Source organism: Salvelinus namaycush, chromosome 32 (assembly GCF_016432855.1).
Source record: "Salvelinus namaycush isolate Seneca chromosome 32, SaNama_1.0, whole genome shotgun sequence".
NCBI lineage: Eukaryota > Metazoa > Chordata > Actinopteri > Salmoniformes > Salmonidae > Salvelinus > Salvelinus namaycush.
In genome coordinates, this window is record NC_052338.1 from 7,159,395 (window position 1) to 7,179,173 (window position 19,779).

At 40.9% G+C, this 19,779-nt stretch overlaps 1 protein-coding gene across 2 annotated transcripts; it reads left to right on the plus strand.

Annotated features, from left to right (window-relative positions):
- Positions 1-284: 284 nt before the first annotated feature.
- On the plus strand, positions 285-12,047 carry LOC120027149. Of its 2 annotated transcripts, none has more exons than XM_038972013.1 (8): positions 285-1,014; positions 3,902-4,098; positions 6,276-6,380; positions 6,463-6,555; positions 6,820-6,930; positions 7,071-7,194; positions 7,705-7,857; positions 7,998-8,187. In XM_038972013.1, exons 1-8 carry the CDS (start codon positions 675-677, stop codon positions 8,078-8,080), a joined length of 1,206 nt encoding a protein of 401 aa, XP_038827941.1. In that variant the 5' UTR covers positions 285-674; the 3' UTR covers positions 8,081-8,187. The 2 variants fall into 2 exon arrangements, with proteins under 2 accessions (XP_038827941.1, XP_038827940.1); XM_038972012.1 differs by adding an exon at positions 9,395-12,047 and having other exon boundaries at positions 297-1,014; positions 7,705-9,192.
- Positions 12,048-19,779: the final 7,732 nt, after the last annotated feature.

The window sequence follows — 19,779 nt, forward strand, 5'->3', positions numbered from 1 at the left end:
GTAATGTGATATTGTACCCCCTTGCTCGATTGTCCATTATATATAATCTATATATACTTGTGTTCCCTTATGTACTTTCTGTATTGATTTTTTGTTAATAATTTTTTTTTACAAAAAGAAAAAAAGACTGATGTGCTAAAGTCTGTGCTAGCGAAACAGTCCTCTGATTTAGCGTTTCCTTCATCAGACCACTTCCGTATTGAGCGCGTAACTGGTACTTCCTGTTGGGGTTTTTGCTTGTAAGTGTTAATCAAATTTGCCAAATGGAGGGCGAGCTTTATATTCTTCTCTCTATGTGGAGTAAAATTGATCTAGAGTTTTTTTTCGCTGATGATAAAATGTAACTAAATTTAACTCATCTTCTGGACTGTTTTACTGATACATTTTAATCAAACGTACTTCGGCAAGTTAGTTCGTATTACTTTCTATTTATAACTTATTTGGCAATATTCAGATTCACAGCACGACTGCAAAGAAGCCCACCTGGAAATCGACCATGTTTTCTTGTAGATGACGTCATGACGCCACGTCGAAGTAGCCAGCCAAAGAGGGAGTAGTCCACCACTTTGTTTAGGCGACCAAAGCTTTTGGACTTAGCTACTAACACTAATATTAACCTTGTATTATCTAGTTTACTAGTTGCTGTAGACTACTATCAAAAAAGTAGATCGACAATGTCATTGGCAGACGATGTCGGATGGACATGGTCCGCAGATGAGACAAAGGCGCTGATCTCGGTATGGTCAGACGAGCAGATTCTTCTGAAGATGGAGCAAACGTATAGAAACAAACATGTTTACAGCGAAATTTCGGAGCGGCTAAAAGACCTTGGTGTCAAACGGACGTGGAAGCAGTGCCAAAACAAGATTAAGGCCTTGAAGTGGAGATACAGAGAAACACTGAGAAACCCAAGCAGTAGCCGACCGTGTCCGTTCTTTTCTGAACTGCACGAATTTCTCGCCGCCATGCCTGACATGCCTGAGTCCAAGGAAACTGACGAGGAGGAAGATAATGGTAAGAAAATCAGGTTACATTAATAGTTTTCAGTGTCAGACTTGACAATTGTTTTCTTAACTAAATGGATAGACAATTATTTAAAGAAATGTGGCGCAATATTAATTTCTAGAATTCGCAGCCCAATTCTGCTATTTTTTTCAATGGACCAATCATAACAAGCTCAAATATATATATATATATATATATATATATATATATATATATATATATATATATATTGATGTGTAAAGATCTGATGTTAATGGTCAAAAGACCAATTAGTGGAAAAAATATAAAAATTGAGCTGCCTGTGTAAACCCTGTCACACAGCTCAACATAATAATCTTCAAGAGTTTAAGGCTATGTTTAGACAGGTTACACAGTTATGATATTTTTCCCACAAATTGGTGTTGACCAATCATTTCAGGTCTTTTTTACATCAAATCTTTTTAAGAGCTGATCTGATTAGCTAATTTTCACAAATTAGTCAAAAAAACATCCGTATTGGGCTGTTTGTAAAGAATGTAACCTGTCCCCAGGCTTAATTCGTATCACATATAGGTTCGATATGGCAAGATGGCGCCGACAGACATGGCAGCTCTGCTTCTAGCTCCTAAGCAACTTTGCAGATTTGATTTGTTGAGCGGCTGGTGGAAATTCGTCCTCTGTCTTCCCCAAAACCCAAGACACACACACATTGAGAGGCACAGTGTGCACGCAGCACCCCTGGGTGGATTAAGTGCCTTGCTCAAAAACACAACAGCAGGGCCCGGTTGGAAAACGTACCTCAATGCAGGGATGGGATGTACTCCAAATTTGACCTATATCCAAGCTGATACATTGAAGATTTATATACTGCTAGTTTTTATGGAAAACTGCCCTTTTCGTCCTCATGCTAGCTAGCAGTAGTCACTGCAACCATTTTGCAATGGCATTGTCAGCCAATCAGCTCCTTTGTTGATCAACATGACGTGCCATTCCTAAATGGCTGGTGTGGCTACTGCTAGCTAGCATTAAGGCGAAAAGGTACGTTTTCTGGAAAAACTAGCAGTATTTCAATCCTCTCGATGTAAGTTATCAGTTTGGATATAGATAAAATTGTAGTGGCACATCCCATCCCTGCATTGAGGTACATTTTCCGACCCATATCGCACACCGGCTCCGCAATGTTTTAATCTAACCATGACTGCGTTCCGACCCCAGTGCAGTAGTGTAAACAAGTGTAACGGTAGGATCAGAATTTGCAGGCTAACAAACAGCTGACTGAATGACCACAATGCAGCAGCAGCAGCACACAGGAATATAACCTCTAACCCTGCAATAATTTCAAGTTTTAGGGTGAGTTCATAAATCCAGATTCAGAGCGTTTTGCTGAAGCACCAACGCTACCTGGCTAAAGTTAGCTAGCTTGCTACTTTCAGACATAAGAGAGAACATCTCACTCTGACCATTTTACTTGGCCTAGCAGAGCTGGTTGAGCTGTTTTCATGTTATCTAGAGCATTGGTGACTAACTGTGCTGCTGGCAACAATTTCATAGTTTTTTTTGCAGACGTTTACTGACACCGGTCATGTTCAACGGTTGTTGCACATTTGTAAATTAATCCGTTATTCTGCACACTGAAATCAGAGTAGATGGCCAAAGGGATTTTACGTTCGCACCCTTAAAATCACATGCACAATTACAGTGAAAAATGCCTTTCTTGCAAGCTCTAAGCCCAACAGTGCAGTAATCATAACAATGTAATACAAAAATAGCAAGCTAGAACAAAACATGCGATATATAGAAATAAGAACACGATAAAGTAAGCATACTATATACAGGGTCAGTTCCAGTACCATATTTACAATGTGAAGGGATACCGCATTGATAGAGGTAGATAGAGGGGTAAGGTGACTAGGCTAGGCATCAGGATATATGATCAACAGAGGAGCAGCAGCGTATATGATGATAGTCAGTATAAATGTGTGTGTGAGCAAATGATGGAGTAAGTGTTTGTATATAGAATGTTCATTCAAATTATGTTAACTAATGCGGCTCATGCAATGGAATATATAAAAAAAAATTGTAATGTCAGTGGAGTTGAATCCAAAAATCGCAGCACATATTTTACTTCCTGCTTTGCTGCTCTGGGTACACTCATCATTGAATTGAATGTGGACGTCCATTGTATTTCTATGGCAGCACATGCAGTCAGGAGCGGAGGAGAGGACAAAATATGGGTCAAAGTTTTTTGAACCGTTATTATGGTGACCTCGGTCATTTGGCTGTCCAATTACAGTCTTCCAAAATGCCATGACAGTCACAGCCCTAATTGGATTAAATGTTGGGTATTTCAAAACTGAAAAATAAGATTCTCATCCTCCGAATACGGATTTGGTAATCCAGTCTGACCTTTAATCAGGATTAGGTTAGGTTGGTTTTAATGCAGAAAATACATATAATCTTGATCCCACTGGAAGGGTGGATTCAGGATGGATTTAGAAAGTAGAAAGGCACTACTGTGATTTTTCTTTGTAATTAAGGTGGGGAGGCTTAAAAAAACGTTCTTACATCTGAATACCAAAGCTTCATTATGTTTAATTGATTGCAGTATAGGTCAGTTGTTATATTGAGAAGTGTCAAATAAATGCTTGTAGGCTACTTATAAGTGAAATGCAGGCTCTATTATTTGTAATCTTAGTTGCCTTCATTCATGTAGTTAACTCATTTCTGTTTCATTATGCCAGTGTAGAAGTAGGAACATAACCTGTCCAGTAGAAGGCTAGCCTCTAGGCTACTGCCACCCACATTTAGCTACGCAGCAACAAAACCACTCCATGACGTGTACAATCTGATAATCTGTATGTGGCAATTGCAATAAAAGATGGCCTGGAACGTCAACAAATGTTTTCTTTCCTACCAGGTCTTCCTCTGTCGTCTCTGCGTCTTTTGGTTCCTCCACTGCGGCTGGTGTCGGCAGCTCTATGGCAAGTTGTTCAGCGGAGAGACACAATGGACTACGGGTTGGTGGAGGAGTTTGTCACCACTGTTTTGGAGATGATCCCTGATCTGATGAGTTACAGAGAGAAAGTACAACTCATCATGGGGCTGCGAGCACAGGTGAGAGATGGAGGGGTATGACTGAAGTAGAACGTAGGGTGACATTTGTGTGCATGCAGGGCTCCCTTGAGAAAGAGACCTTGGGCTCAATGGGACTCCTGGTAAAAATAATGGTAAAATAAAACAAATCCGGTTACACTTTACTATAAGGTTCCACTTGTAAAGGGGTTATAACTATGTTTTTAACATTTCTTCATTTGTAAATGCATTATAAATCATGAACAAATAGTTATATCGCATTGGTCAAAATAATGCAATAACTGGTCTGTGTTTGCCAAATAGTGAGCCAATATTTACATCCAGTTATTAACAATGTTTAAATGCACTTAACAAATGCGTATAAGATTAATTCTTATGTACCATCATGCAACCTTCTATTCAATAGTTGCACAGTTGAACAATTAGTTATTTGCATTGGTGCTCTGTCCCAGGAACAGAAGAGGTTGGTTTTCATGATGTCTTGACCCACATTTGAAACCGTGGCCAAATTTACATTCATATTACATATTACCGCTTTATATCAATATAATATTATATTACCAGATTATATCAACACACTTACCACTTCTCTGTGATAGTCCAAGTATGGGGAACGCTCTGGTGTGAAATGGTAACCGTAATATTTTTGTTTGGTGAAACAGTGGAGGTATCTTCTCACAATGCTTAATGTTTTGATCTTCATACCCACCATTCATTGACTGAACAAGTTTAGTGTCATCTTCTCTCATGTACGGTACCAGTCAAAAGTTTGGACACACCTACTCATTCCAGGGTTTTTCTTTATTTTTTCTATTTTCTACTTTGTAGAATAATAGTGAAGACATGAAAACTATGAAATAACACATATGGAATCATGTAGTAACTGCAAAAGTGTCAAAATATCTCTTGGCTTTCTCTCAACCAGCTTCATGAAAATGCATTTCAATTAACAGGTGTGCCTTGTTAATTTGTGGAATTTCTTTCCTTCTAAATAATCAACAGGATTTCTGGATCCAAAAGTGAAACAAATTGTGTAGAGAATGTACCCTCTGAAATGTTTTTTCTTGTGAACGTTACTTTCGCGCAATCTCTTCTTTCTGGCCTTTGCACGCTTTTCATAGCCATGTCCATCCTGATTCTTCACGACACACTATGGGTGCAATGCACTATGGGTCACATTATGGGTGCGTTCGTAAATTCACTCTGGAGTGCCAGAGAGAGCTCAGAGTGTGCTCTGGGCGTTCGTAAATTCGGAGTGTTTCGCTCTCGGAGCGTTTAGAGCACACACTGGTCGCTCTGGCCTAGGAGAAGGGTTGATCCAAGAGTTCTGACCTCACAAAGGCAGTCAAGCTAACGTTAGCTAGCTTGCTAGCTACTTCCAGACATAAATGAGAGAACACCTCACTGACCATTTTACTTGCCCTAGCAGAGCTGGTTAAGCTGTTTTCGTGTTATCCAGAGCATTGGAAACTGTGCTGCTGGCAACAATTTAATCAAGCTTTTTTCCCGATGTTTACTGACACCGGCCATATTCGTTTGGTAAATTCATCAGTTATTCTGCCCTCTGGCACACAGACGAGAGTGCTCGGAAATCGGGGAGATAGCCAGAGTGAATTTACGAACGTGTCAACACAATTCTGGGCACGTTCCAGGTCGTCTTTATTTCAAGCACGTTTCACAGATGTGCACATCTCACAAAGTCATGGGAATTTCTCCGGAACCAGCAAACCACACCAATAATATGGCTTGAGATCTTCAGAGGAGGCTTTCATCCCTGGAATAAATAAGTGTACCAATTAATCATCAAGGTTTCAAATGTGGGGCTATTGGTCTGAAAACAAACCATATGGGTGATGTGTTCGGAATGAGGATTCAGTAACGTCCTGGATGTAAATTTGACCAGGGCGTCAGGGTTTCAAAGGTGGGTCAAGACACGTTATGAAAACCAACCTCTTCTATTCCTAGGACAGAGAAACAATGCAATCACACCCAAAAGTGAGAAAATAACTATTGTTTAACTGTGCAACCATTGAAAAATAAGGTTGCATGATGATACGTAAAGGTTCAGTATTATACGCATTTTTAAGTGCATTTACATACTGTGTAACACTTACTTTAACATTCTTATACCATACTCACTGCCAGATTGGTTTGTTTGCATCTAAAATGCCTCAGTGTTACCTGTTTGTTGTTGACAGCTGGTTCTGGAGTTGTGTCGCTCTGATAGTTCAGCAGACCCAGAGACCATCCAGCCACACCTGAGCAGGATGAGGACCTGCATCATCACTCATAGAGAAAAGGAGGTGAGTGCCACTCAAGTGATCAAGCCTTGTAACTCTGTTGGCTAGGTTCATTTACTAACTGTGTTATGTATACTTGCTGTAGATAGATACAGAGGTGGAGGCATCGGAATCAAACTTCTTGGAACTCGTCCAAACTCTTCTCGATGACCCAATTGAGAGGGAACACTTCTTCCAGGTTGGTGTGAGAACAATGTTTCTGCTAAACAGACATTTAAATCAAAGAGGTAAACTGTACGGCAGTGTGTGCGCAATCTGTTCCACATCTTATTCCATGGAAGTCCTCGTTACTGGCTTACTCAGTAATGCTGAACCCCAACCTGCATTAGCTAATATTGAGTTGTATAGCTACTAATGATGTCAATAGGATGCCTCACACTCAATTAAGGCATTTGTTTAATCTGTTTTACACCACTCAGATGCACTTTAATGTTTCCTCTAGGATGTTTTTCCAGAAGAATTCGGGCCCAGGTATGACGCAGCACTGCAGACTCTGATGTGGGAGTTCCTCATCAGGCTGGAGAAGTTGCTTCCAATGCCAACCTTTCAACAGGTAGATGCAATTTGGGAAGAGCCAATAGTGGCAACCTTGGCCGATTTTGAGTTGTTGTTATATTGCGGAGTCTACCATACCTTACTTTTGTCATTTGGTCAATTTAATTTGTTGCTAATTTTAAACCACCTCCCCTTCAGACTGTATCATGGCTCAGACCTGCCCCCTCTGTGCTGAAGGAGTGTGCACATTCTGTGACTCAACCTCAGCCTTTGAAGACTCTTCTTCAGCACAGCAGATGCCATGGCCATTTGTTCACTAATGGTAGGCTTTTTTCCAGCTCTGTTTTCATACAGTGGCAAATAAGTTTTTCATTACGTTTTTAAATGTAACGAGACTAACAGGCTGCTACACTGGACGTGTAACTGTTGTAGAGACGCTCCCATTTGTTTTGAAAGGAATCATGGGCGTAAGCAGCGAGGGCTCTGGGGGAATTTATGCTTTGTTTCTATTTTCAAGATATTGATTTAGTAAACATCTGAGGGATGGAGTTGGAAAAATGTAACCACTCTCATATTCACAGACAAAGCTATGGATACAAGGACTGACCATCCATACCAAAATTTTAGTTTTAACCATGATTTGAGGCTATAAAGTAAAACAAACGTATATTTTCATTTTGATGGGCTACGACAGTTGAACTAAGCTCATGAGGCATTTACAAGTTATATTCTTCAAGAATCATATATCATCATAGCATATATCATTTAAATCCAAAAATGTATGTAGCAATCACAGGCAGACTAAATATTGATCTTTTTCCCAATGTTTCAGCTCCTTCATCTGGTGCCGACGATCGTATCCTCTCTTCACTGTCTCACTCGCTCTCAGAGAGGATAGAAATGGACATTGATGAAGCACGCTCGCATAGCCAGTCTTTATCCACGTGTGCATCCAGAAAGGACGGGGACACTTTGATAGCGCAAGGTAATGTAGAGAAGGAGCTGGGGATGAGTTTGGACACGGTTAAGAAGGCAGTGGAAATGGTGGATGGAAGAACAGAGGAATGGGGAGAGAACGACTATGAGGAGAGACTGCGACATGACTTGGCTTATGATGTTTTAAAGGTAGAGATTGTAGATGGAGAAGACATGTCCTCGACATCATCGATGACAGCAGACGACGTCGGATGGACCTGCTGGACACCTGAGGAGACAAAGTCGCTCATCTCTGTATGGTCGGATGAACAGATTCTTCATAAGATGGAGCAGAGCTATAGAAAAAGACATGTTTACAGTGAGATATCGGAGTGTCTAAAGGAGCTTGGTATCAGAAAGACAACCAAGCAGTGCCACAATAAGATAAAAGCCTTGAAGTGGCGCTACAGAGAAACACTGAGGAACCCAAGCAGCCGACCGTGTCCGTTCTTTTCTAAACTGCACAAATTTCTTGCCGCGGTGCCTGATATGCCTGGGTCCAAGGAAACTGGCAAGGTTTCAGATGGAGAAGTCATGTCTTTGGATCGGGATGAAGGGCCTTCTGTGGCTGTCGAGTTGGCGCCTCAACATGAGAAAATGGTTTCCAGAAAAGTGAAAGGCAAGACACTCCCCGGAGAGCAAACCAAAGAGAAAAATGAGGATGAAACATTTTGCATCCCTCAAAGTGACAGCAAGATGAAAAGCCCCCCCAAAAAACATTGTCGCAAACAGATGGTTGAAGACATGTCTTCTACAACATCGGCAGACAATGACACACGGACCTGGACCCTGGAGGGGACGAAAGCACTGATCTCCGTGTGGTCAAACAAACAGGTTCTTCAGATGATGGAGCAGAGTTACCGAAAGAAACATGCGTACAGTGAAGTTTCAGAGCGGCTAAAGAACATCGGCATCAAAAGGACGTGGAAGCAGTGCCAATCAAAGATGAAGCACATGAAGCACAGCTACAGACAAGCACTGAGGAACCCAAGCAGTAGTGGCCGAGCAACCTGTCCGTTCTTTTCTGAACTGCACACATTTCTCGCCAACATGCCTGATATGCCTGATTCCGAGGGAACTGGCAAGGTTTCAGATGGCGAAGTCTTGTCTTCGGATCAGGATGAAGGGCCTTCTGTGGAGTTGGATCATCGACATGAGAAAAGGGCGTCTAGAAAAGTGGAAGTCAAGGCACTCCCCGGAGAGCAAACAGACGAGAGAAAAGGGGATGAAAGTGACAGCAGAATGAATAGTGGAAGAAAACAACAGGTGGTTGAAGACGTGTCTGATTTAGAACTTCAGCCCGTAGTGCTGCTGACCCAACTTGATGACAACAGTCATATGACAGGTGAGTAAAACATAAAAAAATATATATATATCTTTTTGACATGTATGGAAGGTGTGTGTGTGTATAATTCATTCCAAGATTTAAGTTAGTGGTGTGTGTGTGTGTGTGTGTGTGTGTAGAAAATGTATTCCAAGGCTCAAGTTAGGGGTGAGAGTGACATCTGTAACCTTCTAACAATGGTACTTCTCTCTTCCAACACCAGTTGGCGCTCCTGGTCCTGTTTCCCATACCACAGAGCAGTCTCCTAAAAGAAGCAAGCGTGCCAAAACGTGCTCCTTATGTGGGAAGAGTTTTGTTGAAGCGAAGGATTTGACAACGCACATGCGAAGTCACACTGAGCAGAGCCCTCACCAGTGCACCCAGTGTGGTGAAGGCTTTGACCATCAGGACGACTTACAAAAACATCAGCAGCAGGAGTGTGAGGAGATGATGAAACGACAGGAGGTCAATGAACACCAGCATGGAAAGAATGACAGGATATCAGGACAGTCCAGTAATGCAAGTAGTGATCCCAAAACATGCCATCTATGCCATAAGACTTTTGAATTTCAATATATGTTGAGAAGTCATCTTATCATATTTCACAAAGGCAAAATACTTTTTAAGTGTCCTCTTTGTCTGAAGGGTTTTGCCTTCCTCCGTGATTTGAAGAAACACCAGAGTAACAAAAGATGTCCTACAAGTGAAGCCGTCAAAAAAAGGAAGGAGCTAAGATCAAAAAGCCCTTCTGCTCGCATCATTCCAGAACTTTCCTTAAATGCAAATAATTCCAAAACATGCCCTGTATGCCATGCAACGTTTTCACAAACGTCTAGTTTGAAAAGCCACTTTCTTCACCATCACGCCTCAGACAAAAGCCGCTTTAAGTGTCCCAGTGCTTTGAAGGCTTTTGTATCCCACAGTCAAAGGAAGAGACACCAGCAGAGCAAAAGAGGTTGTCGGTTAGAGAGAGTTTACAAACATGGGACTAAGCCAGCATGGTCACTGGCTCCAAGGGAAAATAAAAATGACATTCCTCAGCCTTCCAGTACAGCAGCCCAGGAACCACCGATCTCTCAAGCCCCCACCACTACAGCACAGTCCTCTAATAAAAAGACAATTCCTAAAGCATGTCCTCTATGCCATAAGACTTTTAAATTTGAAGCTACGATGGTAAGGCACATTGCTTCACACCAAAAGGAAAGTCTCAACAAGTGCCCTGAAGTCTTGAAGTGCACATTTTGTGACGAGATTTTTTCTCAGGGCATGGACCTGAAGAGCCACTACAGTCGTACTCATCAATTTACGGGACCGTTCCCCTGTCCTTCTTGTCAGAAGACTTTTGTTTCGTTAACTGAGCTGCGCTTACATCAGAGAAATGAGTCCACTCCTTACCAGTGCTCAGTGTGCCAGCGACTATTCCGAACACAGTACACCCTGACTATTCACGAGCGAATTCACACAGGGGAGAAACCATTCCTCTGCGCTGAGTGTGGAAAGGGTTTCCGGAGTGAAAAACTACTGCAATCGCACTCTAAGAGTCATGTCGAGGGAAAACCCCACGCTTGCTCCACTTGTGGGAAAAGGTTCCAGAGAAAAGAGCTATTGAAACAACACATGTTGCATCACACAGATGCTGCTTTCATCTGCCCAGACTGTGGGAAGAAGTTTTTTCAGTTGGTATGGTTAAGAAGGCATATGTTAATGCACACTGGCGAGAGACCGTTCCTCTGTGACCTCTGTGGAAAGGGTTTCAAATCTACGGCTGAATTGAGGATACACACCCGGACACACACTGGAGAACGGCCATTCAAGTGTCCAGAATGTGGCAAAGGTTGTAGGCAGAAGAGTGAGCTGCAGGAGCATCTGCGGAGGCACACAGGGGAGCGGCCGTATCCATGCACAGTGTGCGATAAACGCTTTTATGTCAGCAAAGATAGAAAACGACATATGCTCATACATACTGGAGAGAAGCCGTTCAAATGTCAAGCATGTGGCATGGCTTTCAACCGTAAAGCACTTTTGAGGGTACACCAAAAAAACAAGTCGTGTTTATATAGCCACACAAGTCCCCTACATTACACTCCCCTACATTACACATCATTGTAATATTTGGGGATTTGTGTGGCGTGATCAGTGTTGGGATTCATTACTTAGAAAAGTAATCTATTGTTACATTTAAGAAAATGTATCTTGTCAAGTTACGATATTGTTGCATGAAAAGTAATATATTACATATTACTTGTTGTGATTGTGTTTCTTTTCTTCCGCTGTCCATTCAATACCATGAAGCTCCACTATAGGCCTACCTGTATCAGATGAGCAAAGCCACACCTAAGGTGCTATCCTAGGTGCTGAATCCTTCATTCACAATTACAATTGATAGCCTGATTGTCACCCATCAGACTTGTGAATTTAATCTGGTCTTTAGACTGCATCTATTGTTATTATGTGTGAAATTATGTTCAATATAGTTTAGGTGTAGTTTTGATTGGCCGTTAGTCAACTGTCGGGTGAAGGAAGGGCAGCGTGGGGAAAAAAATACATGTCTTCCTTAAAGTGCTTAGAACACACTCGTGATTGTAATATCGAAATTCTAACGTCAGTCAGTGTGTTAAATAGACTTATTTAGGAAAGGTCAAGGACAGAGGAGGTATGACTTTATTACAATGCATTTTGTGTAGGGTTTATATGACACGGTTTGTATTCACCTTCAGCAGGTTAATGCGCCGGTTATTTGAAGTCATCCTTGTTGTCACTTGATAGCCTGTATTTAGTGGCTTTAATGTACATTTCGTTTCGTAAAGCTGCCTAAATGTTTATGGCCAATAGGCCTATTCCTTTGTATATTAAAATATAATTTTGTTGTGATCAAACATTGGATTTATCATTTTGATTGTTTATATGGACATTTTGTAAGAACACTTGGAAATATTGTTTAGGCATGTGCATCTTTTGTTTATTATCATAATGCCTATAGATTTCTCCTCTTTCACGCATTTCTGGAACTTAGGCTTCCAGCTTTTGTGCCTTTCTGCATGACCTCCAGATGCTATTTTAGATTTGATGTGGTGTTTCTGGACGAAGAGATCAATGCTTGCTGCCTGTGCAGAGTTTGCATTTGACTAAAACGTCCTCTTTCTCTTCGACTAAGTAAAAGTAATGGGAGTATTTTCACAAGGAAAAGGATAAGCAGGGTAACAACACAGCTGCCATCTATATATATATATATATATCTATCTATATATATCACAGCAAAAAAAGAAACGTCCTCTCACTGTCAACTGCGTTTATTTTCAGCAAACGTAACGTGTAAATATTTGTATGAACATAACAAGATTCAACAACTGAGACATAAACTGAACAAGTTCCACAGACATGTGACTAACAGAAATGGAATAATGTGTCCCTGAACAAAGGGGGTCAAAATCAAAAGTAACAGTCAGTATCTGGTGTGGCCACCAGCTGCATTAAGTACTGCAGTGCATCTCATGGACTGCACCAGATTTGCGAGTTCTTGCTGTGAGATGTTACCCCACTCTTCCACCAAAGCACCTGCAAGTTCCCAGACATTTCTGGGGGGGGAATAGCCCTAGCCCTCACCCTCCGATCATACAGGTCCCAGACGTCCTCAATGGGATTGAGATCCGGGCTCTTCGCTGGCCATGGTAGAACACTGACATTCCTGTCTTGCAGGAAATCATGCACAGAACGAGCAGTATGACTGGTGGCATTGTCATGCTGGAGGCTCATGTCAGGATGAGCCTGCAGTAAGGGTACCACATGAGGGAGGAGGATGTCTTCCCTGTGACGCACAGCATTGAGATTGCCTGCAATGACGACAAGCTCAGTCCGATGATGCTGTGACACATCGCCCCAGACCATGATGGACCCTCCACCTCCAAATCGATCCCGCTCCAGAGTACAGCCCTCGGTGTAATGCTCATTCCTTCGACGATAAAAGCGAATCTGACCATCACCCCTGGTGAGCCAAAACCGCGACTCATCAGTGAAGAGCACTTTTTTGCCACGACGGTGGGTTTGTGCCCATAGGCGACGTCGTTGCCGGTGATGTCTGGTGAGGCCCTGCCTTCCAACAGGCCTACAAGCCCTCAGTCCAGCCTCTCTGAGTTTATATACTGAGTATACCAAACATTAGGAACACCTTTAATTTGTAAGGGAATGAACTGTACAAGGTGTCAAACATTCCACAGGGGATCCTGGCCCATGCTGACTCTAATGCTTCTCACAGTTGTCAAATTGACTGGATGTCCTTTGGGTGGTGGACCATTCTTGACGGGAAACTGTTGAGCTTGAAAACCCCAGCAGCGTTGCGGTTCTTGACAAGAACCGGTGTGCCTGGCACCTACTGCCATACCACAGGTTTTCAAGTCCGGAGACTAAGATGACCATTGCAAAATGGCTTTCAAAGGCACTTCAATCTTTTGTCTTGCCCATTCACCCTCTGAATGGTACACATACACAATCCATGCCTCAATTGTCTCAAGGCTTAAAAATCCTTCTTTAACCTGTCTCCTCTTTATCTACACTGATTTGAAGTGGATTTAACAAGTGACATCAATAAGGGATCCTAGACTGACCAGGTGAATGCTATTTCATGGGAAGAACATGTTTTGTACACAATGTATAACACACAGAGATATGATGAAAGTAAAGGACTTGTTACTTGAAAAAAGTAACTATTGCTATATTTGAAGACAACTCGTTATATTACTCCGTTACGCACAAAAGTAATATATTACGGTAACACGTTACCTCCAACACTGGCCTTGATGAGCATTAGCTTGATGTTTTTATAGCATTAATGTCTTGTCTTTATTGAAGGTAGCATCATTGTTGTTATTCCAAGATAAATCACTCTGTGCCAGGTGTTGGAAGGGTTTCCTGTCTGTGACCGAACTGACCCTGCATTTCTTTTTTGGGTACCTAAATAAAAATGTAATAAAGGATTATTCTTGTTATTGGGAGGTGGGGAATATGATTAAATGGTTTATAAGCATAGCCTATATCCTGTAAGCGTAGGGCAAACAGCTAGTATAATCAAGGCTCAGGAGCAATTCAAACTACAGTGGGGTCTGAAATTGACGCCTTTTGATAAAGATGAGCAATAACGACTGTTTAAAATAAATCATTTAAATACTGAGCTATAGTGTGCACATTGTTTGGTTGAAAAATTATATTTTATACTAATACAGTTGCTCAGGTAAAGCCATTTTGTTTAACAAGTAAAAAATGTTTTCTCAAAGGTAGGGGTCAAAATGATTAACACCCCTGTTTTCAATTCCTTTTCAATGCCTCACCTTGTGAGGATAACGACACTGAACATTTTGGCACTGAATGGAACGAATCTTATGATGGTCCAAAGGTCAGCCATTTTGGTCAGGGAGTTGGTCAACCATGGTTTGCCAGTGCTGTGATAAGATATTGTGTAAAACAATGGATGTGAAGAATTTATCTGCACTGTATCAGTTTTAGAGGAATGATTCCATTAATTTATTTAACTGCCAATATGCCAAAATTATATTCAAACTATTCAGTCAATCCACAGCCATACACTGGCTGAAATCAGTTGATGATAGTACTTAGACAAGTTGTAAATGCAACAAGTACTAATATTGTATTATATAATAGCACACTCAGCTTTCCAAGAAAACAAAATCTGAGACATTTATGGTCTGTTTTCATATTTTTGTTGGCTATTTACACAGAAAATGTGTATAAAAGCCGTATAAACTGTATTTATAATCATGACAATATTTTAGGTAGACCTTAATTCCGTTAAATATGTGTCTGATACATCACATGCCTTACTTTTATTTTCCTGCATAAGTAAAAGCAGGAAATGCATCACCTATGCCTCTACTGCAGCGTTTCCTAAACTCGGTCCTCTGGACCCTAAGGGGTACACATTTTTGTTTTTGCCTTAACACTTCACAGCTGATTCAAATGATCAAAGCTTGATGATGAGTTGATTATTTGAATCAGCTGTGTAGTGCTAGGGCAAAAACCAAAACGTGCCCTTGGGGTCCCGGGGACCGAGTTTGTGAAACCCTGTTCTACTGCCATTCATTCTATTTAGACTGGTTTTGGATTTCTCCCTGACCAAGATTACTTCCATTTTGGCCCCATTATGGAACTTTGATGGATTATGACAGCTCTCTGGTAATATAATATAATTTCTAAGGATAGAACCCACAATCTATCTGCAATATTAAAGCTGATCTGCTTATTTGTGGATTTTGATGTGTGCTTGGGGTTATTGTCTTGCTGGAAGATCCACTTGTGGCCAAGTTTCAGCATCCTGGTAGAGGCTAAAATGACCTGTTACTGGGTGAAGTTCATGATGCTGTTGAAGTTTTATCAAAAATGACGGACTTCAGCACACAAAATAAAGATTGCCATTACACAGGACAAACATTGGTACGAGGTAGGCATTAAAGAATGTATTTTTTAATATTTTTTACAAGTATCAACTAGTTGATGCTGTGGCGATTTTAGCATGCCAATCTTGGTGGGACAACAAGAAAAGTGGGATGAATGCCAGCAAAGCCACAACACTAAACAATACACTAATTGCACTATAGCGGTGACAAACGGTGCCCACAAACTGTTAGGGTCTACATAAAGCTGTCCCAACACCTTACCACTGCTACACCTGGCTATCAGCGGAGCTTTGTCTGGCAGCGAAACAGTTCATTCTGCCTCATTTACTGCCTTTAAAAAAAACATGGCTGACTTGCTTAAACAAATGTGGTTTATGCTGACAATAGAGATGTACAAGCTATGGCATAAGGGGACAACAAGCAGATAAGTGGCAATCCGTAATTTCGATTAAGACATTAATGAGCGAGCTAGGACAAACATAGTCAATATAATTATTTGTTCAGCACTTTTGAAATGTACAGCAACAGAATTCAGAACATGGGCCGTTCTTACAGTGTTCTCCCTGTACACCAAGTCAGAACCGTAATATAAGTAAAGGGGGCATATAAGCAGACATTGAAAGCTCTTACAAAATTCAATGATTACATTTCTCAAATACAGGTTATAGGCTACATGTGCACCACCAAGTCAGAACAGTAGGCGAAATTAAAAGGTAAAAATAGACCAAATTATTACGGTGAGGCACATGGGCTACTAACAGCTTACTACACAACATACACTTATTATTCCTTTTTTAGCTACAGTATACATATCTCCCTGGCATATTACATAATTTATGCAGCAGCATACAAGACATTTTTGGACTCACCTTGTGCTGTACTCACTTGAACAGGAAGGTGGCGCGGCGGGGCTTCGTGGGCAAATTTTGTCATCAAACTTTGTCAACAAAGTCTGTCATTCTCTGGACTTATGGCGCGTTCAAGACAACTGGGAACTCGAGAGAGAAAAAAAGGTTGAATCATGATGATGTCAGTGATCTTCAGGTCGTAGCTCAAGAAACAGGCCCAAGTTCTGAATTTACAATTCCGAGTTGGATGAACGTTCAAAACGTATTTTCCCAGTCGTAGCTCATTTTCCCCAAGTTCCCAGTTGTCTTGAACTCACTAAAGTCAGATTTTGCAGTTCTGAGTTAAGTTGTTTTGCGCGTGGCACACATCATGCTTCATTGACAGCATAGCCAATGTTTATAATTTTAAACCAGGAAAGGAGACCCTTAATCTTAGATTTGGGACCACACAGCCACTCCACTGAATAGCAGGCTAATTGCTTTGCAATGCTTGCAGTTAGCCACTGATTCCTTCCAAACCACTCATTGTTGAATTTGCGATTTCCAACTTGTTGTGTAATGTTTATGTCCAATGGCCGATGACGTTTTATCTATAATTTCTCTTCATATGACAAGGATTTAAAAGGATTTGCCAGTAGATTGTCGACTTGACTTCATGATGATGACTGCTAGCTAAGATTTTGAAAGTATGATATTGACATGATCAGTCCAATCAAAGCTACTGTAGATATAACGTGATTTCACATAATTTTATCTGTGGCCAATGACCTTGAGCCTTCTTGGATGGGCACTTCTAATCTAACTCTATGGCAGCACCCAAGGGGCTTGAATTCTCTAGCTCTACCCTTAGACTTGGCGGTGACGCTGTGTCCCCATGAGTGACAGAACACTGAGTCAATCACGGCGCAACGCTCCGTATTTTCTGCTGGCTGCCACACCACCACAGAAAGCACTGCGCTAGGCTGAAACACCTGCATTTTGAAGCTGCCTTACTCAAGAAAACAAAAAAGAGACCATGTTTGTATGCAGCTTTATTAACTCAATGATATATATATTTTTACATTGTTTGCAAACTGATATGTGACACGTGTAACAGTATAACTTTAGACCGTCCCCTCGCCCCGAAAAATACAAAGGCCGCGGCCCTTGCAGAGCAAGGGGAACCACTACTTCTAGGTTTCAGAGCAAGTGACGTAACCGACTGAAAGGCTGCTAGCTCGCACCACTGCTAACTAGCTAGCCATTTCACATCCGTTACACACGTATTAATGCCAAAATAACATGCAAAACAGGAAATGTGCTAAAAATGTGGGGCTCAAAACCCCCACCTGCCTTGAACGACGGGTTGCCACTGAGTGGCGGAACACTCTTGTAGCCGCATCACGCTAGAACCCTGTATAAAAAGTTAAAGTAAGTGATGCCTGGCTTGCTAGCAGAAAAAATGTTGCAAACGATTAAAGTGTGGCTGTTGGTAGAATATAGTCAGCTTATGATTCTGTAACCTTTTTCGTCCAATTCCGAACAGGAAGACAATTGTCTAGAGACAAAAATACCTTTCCAAACTGTAAGCATGATGCATGGACATTATGTAGTTAGTCAGTGTAGTGTTCTCCCAGGTAGGGGCCTGCTCCCGCCATTCAAATAGATCAGTCCTGGGAGAGATCCTTTTGTGCCACCTAGTGGCGTAATGGTGAATGCCTATCAAGCAAAGTTGGCTAGGCGATTAAAAAGTTTTGCAATTGATTTAGGCAGGCTACCAAATGTGACACTGCTGCGCCACCTATTTCTCTGCCTTTGCTCTCCATAATAGCCAAAACTAACTGGCTGGCTAACACATAATACAGAGCAGATAAATTATTCACATTCATTGTTTTACACAATATCTTATCACAGCACTGGCAAACCATGGTTGACCAACTCCCTGACCAACATGGCTGACCTTTGGACCATCATAAGATTCATGACCATTCTAGTATTCTAATTCCATCAATTTAATTGTTTGCATTATTTCTAATCCTCCTTATTTGGAAATCAATCATGTTCTCTTTCTTTACTATTATTCTGCCTTTTTACAGTGAGATTAGATTGGGGGGAGGTATACAGGTCTTAACAGAGAGAAAAAGACAAAGGACATGTGGATATCAAAAGACAACTATAATACCAAACAAGTTGGTTAACATGACAAAAAATGACCTATCATATTCATTTGAAAAACATAGAAGATTGGAGAAATAGGAGGGAAATTCATTCAACATGGGCCAATCTAGGGGTTCTCATTGGTAACAATATTAATTTCCCCCTTTGTTCCAGCTTTATCCCTTTCTCCATGTGGTAGCACCCTCTGCCTCTTTGTTTCTCCTTAGTCCCCCCCTTTCCCCCCTCAATATACACTACCAGTGAAAAGTTTATTCAAGGGTTTTTCTTTCTTTTTTACTATTTTCTACATTGTAGAATAAAAGCGAAGACATCAAAACTATGAAATAACACATATGGAATCATGTACTGTAGTAACCAAAAAAGTGTTAAACAAAGTGTTATGATTTTTATGAATAATGACTAAATGATGTATACATTTAACATTGAACTATAACTAACAGAATTCTACCCTGTCACTGTATGATTGTATGACATGTATTAGAATCATAAATCTAAATCTGATGTGTGTAGTTTTAGTCAGAATTAGAACAAGGACTTTTTGTTCCTTTTTAGTATGTAAGCAGGGTGCAAGTGTGAAACAAATGATAAGAGGAGCTATCGACAGACAAGCTGTACTACTGTGTTCCTTACAGGACATTCTGTCCCCACCCAGGGAGGGGAGAGACCTTGGGATTGTAGTAGATTGTATAACAGGTGGCAGACAATGTATGAGAAGGAGAAGACTTGTGAACTATATTGTCATTGTTTCTGAGAGGAGGGACATTTATGATGAAATGTGGGGTATATAGACCAATGTACAGGAAATGATAAGCAGAGCTCTCGTAAATAAACATGCTGACTATTGTAGACTGGCCTCTGTCTGTTTCATTTCAATAAGAACCTTACAAATTCTTAGTAACAGACAGAGTAGTTTAATTGAAGTTCAGTTTATGAACATTGAGAACAAAATTCTCATGACACAAATCAAAATATATTTTATATTTGAAATACTTCAAAATAGCTACCCTTTGCCTTGATTACAGCTTTGCATTCTCTCAACCAGCTTCAAGGTAGTCACCTGGAATGCATTTCAATTAACAGGTGTGCCTTCTTAAAAGTTAATTTGTGTTATTTCTTTCCTTAATACGTTTGAGCAAATCAGTTGTGTTGTGACAAGGTAAGGGGGTATACAGAAGATAGCCCTATTTGGTAAAAGACCA

Coding starts and splice junctions, on each gene's coding strand:
- LOC120027149 (XM_038972012.1), top strand. CDS start 675: ATGTCATTGGCAGACGATGTCGGATGGACATGGTCCGCAGATGAGACA. Junction 1,015..3,901: donor TGACGAGGAGGAAGATAATG/GTAAGAAAATCA, acceptor CTTTCCTACCAG/GTCTTCCTCTGTCGTCTCTG. Junction 7,195..7,704: donor TGGCCATTTGTTCACTAATG/GTAGGCTTTTTT, acceptor CCAATGTTTCAG/CTCCTTCATCTGGTGCCGAC.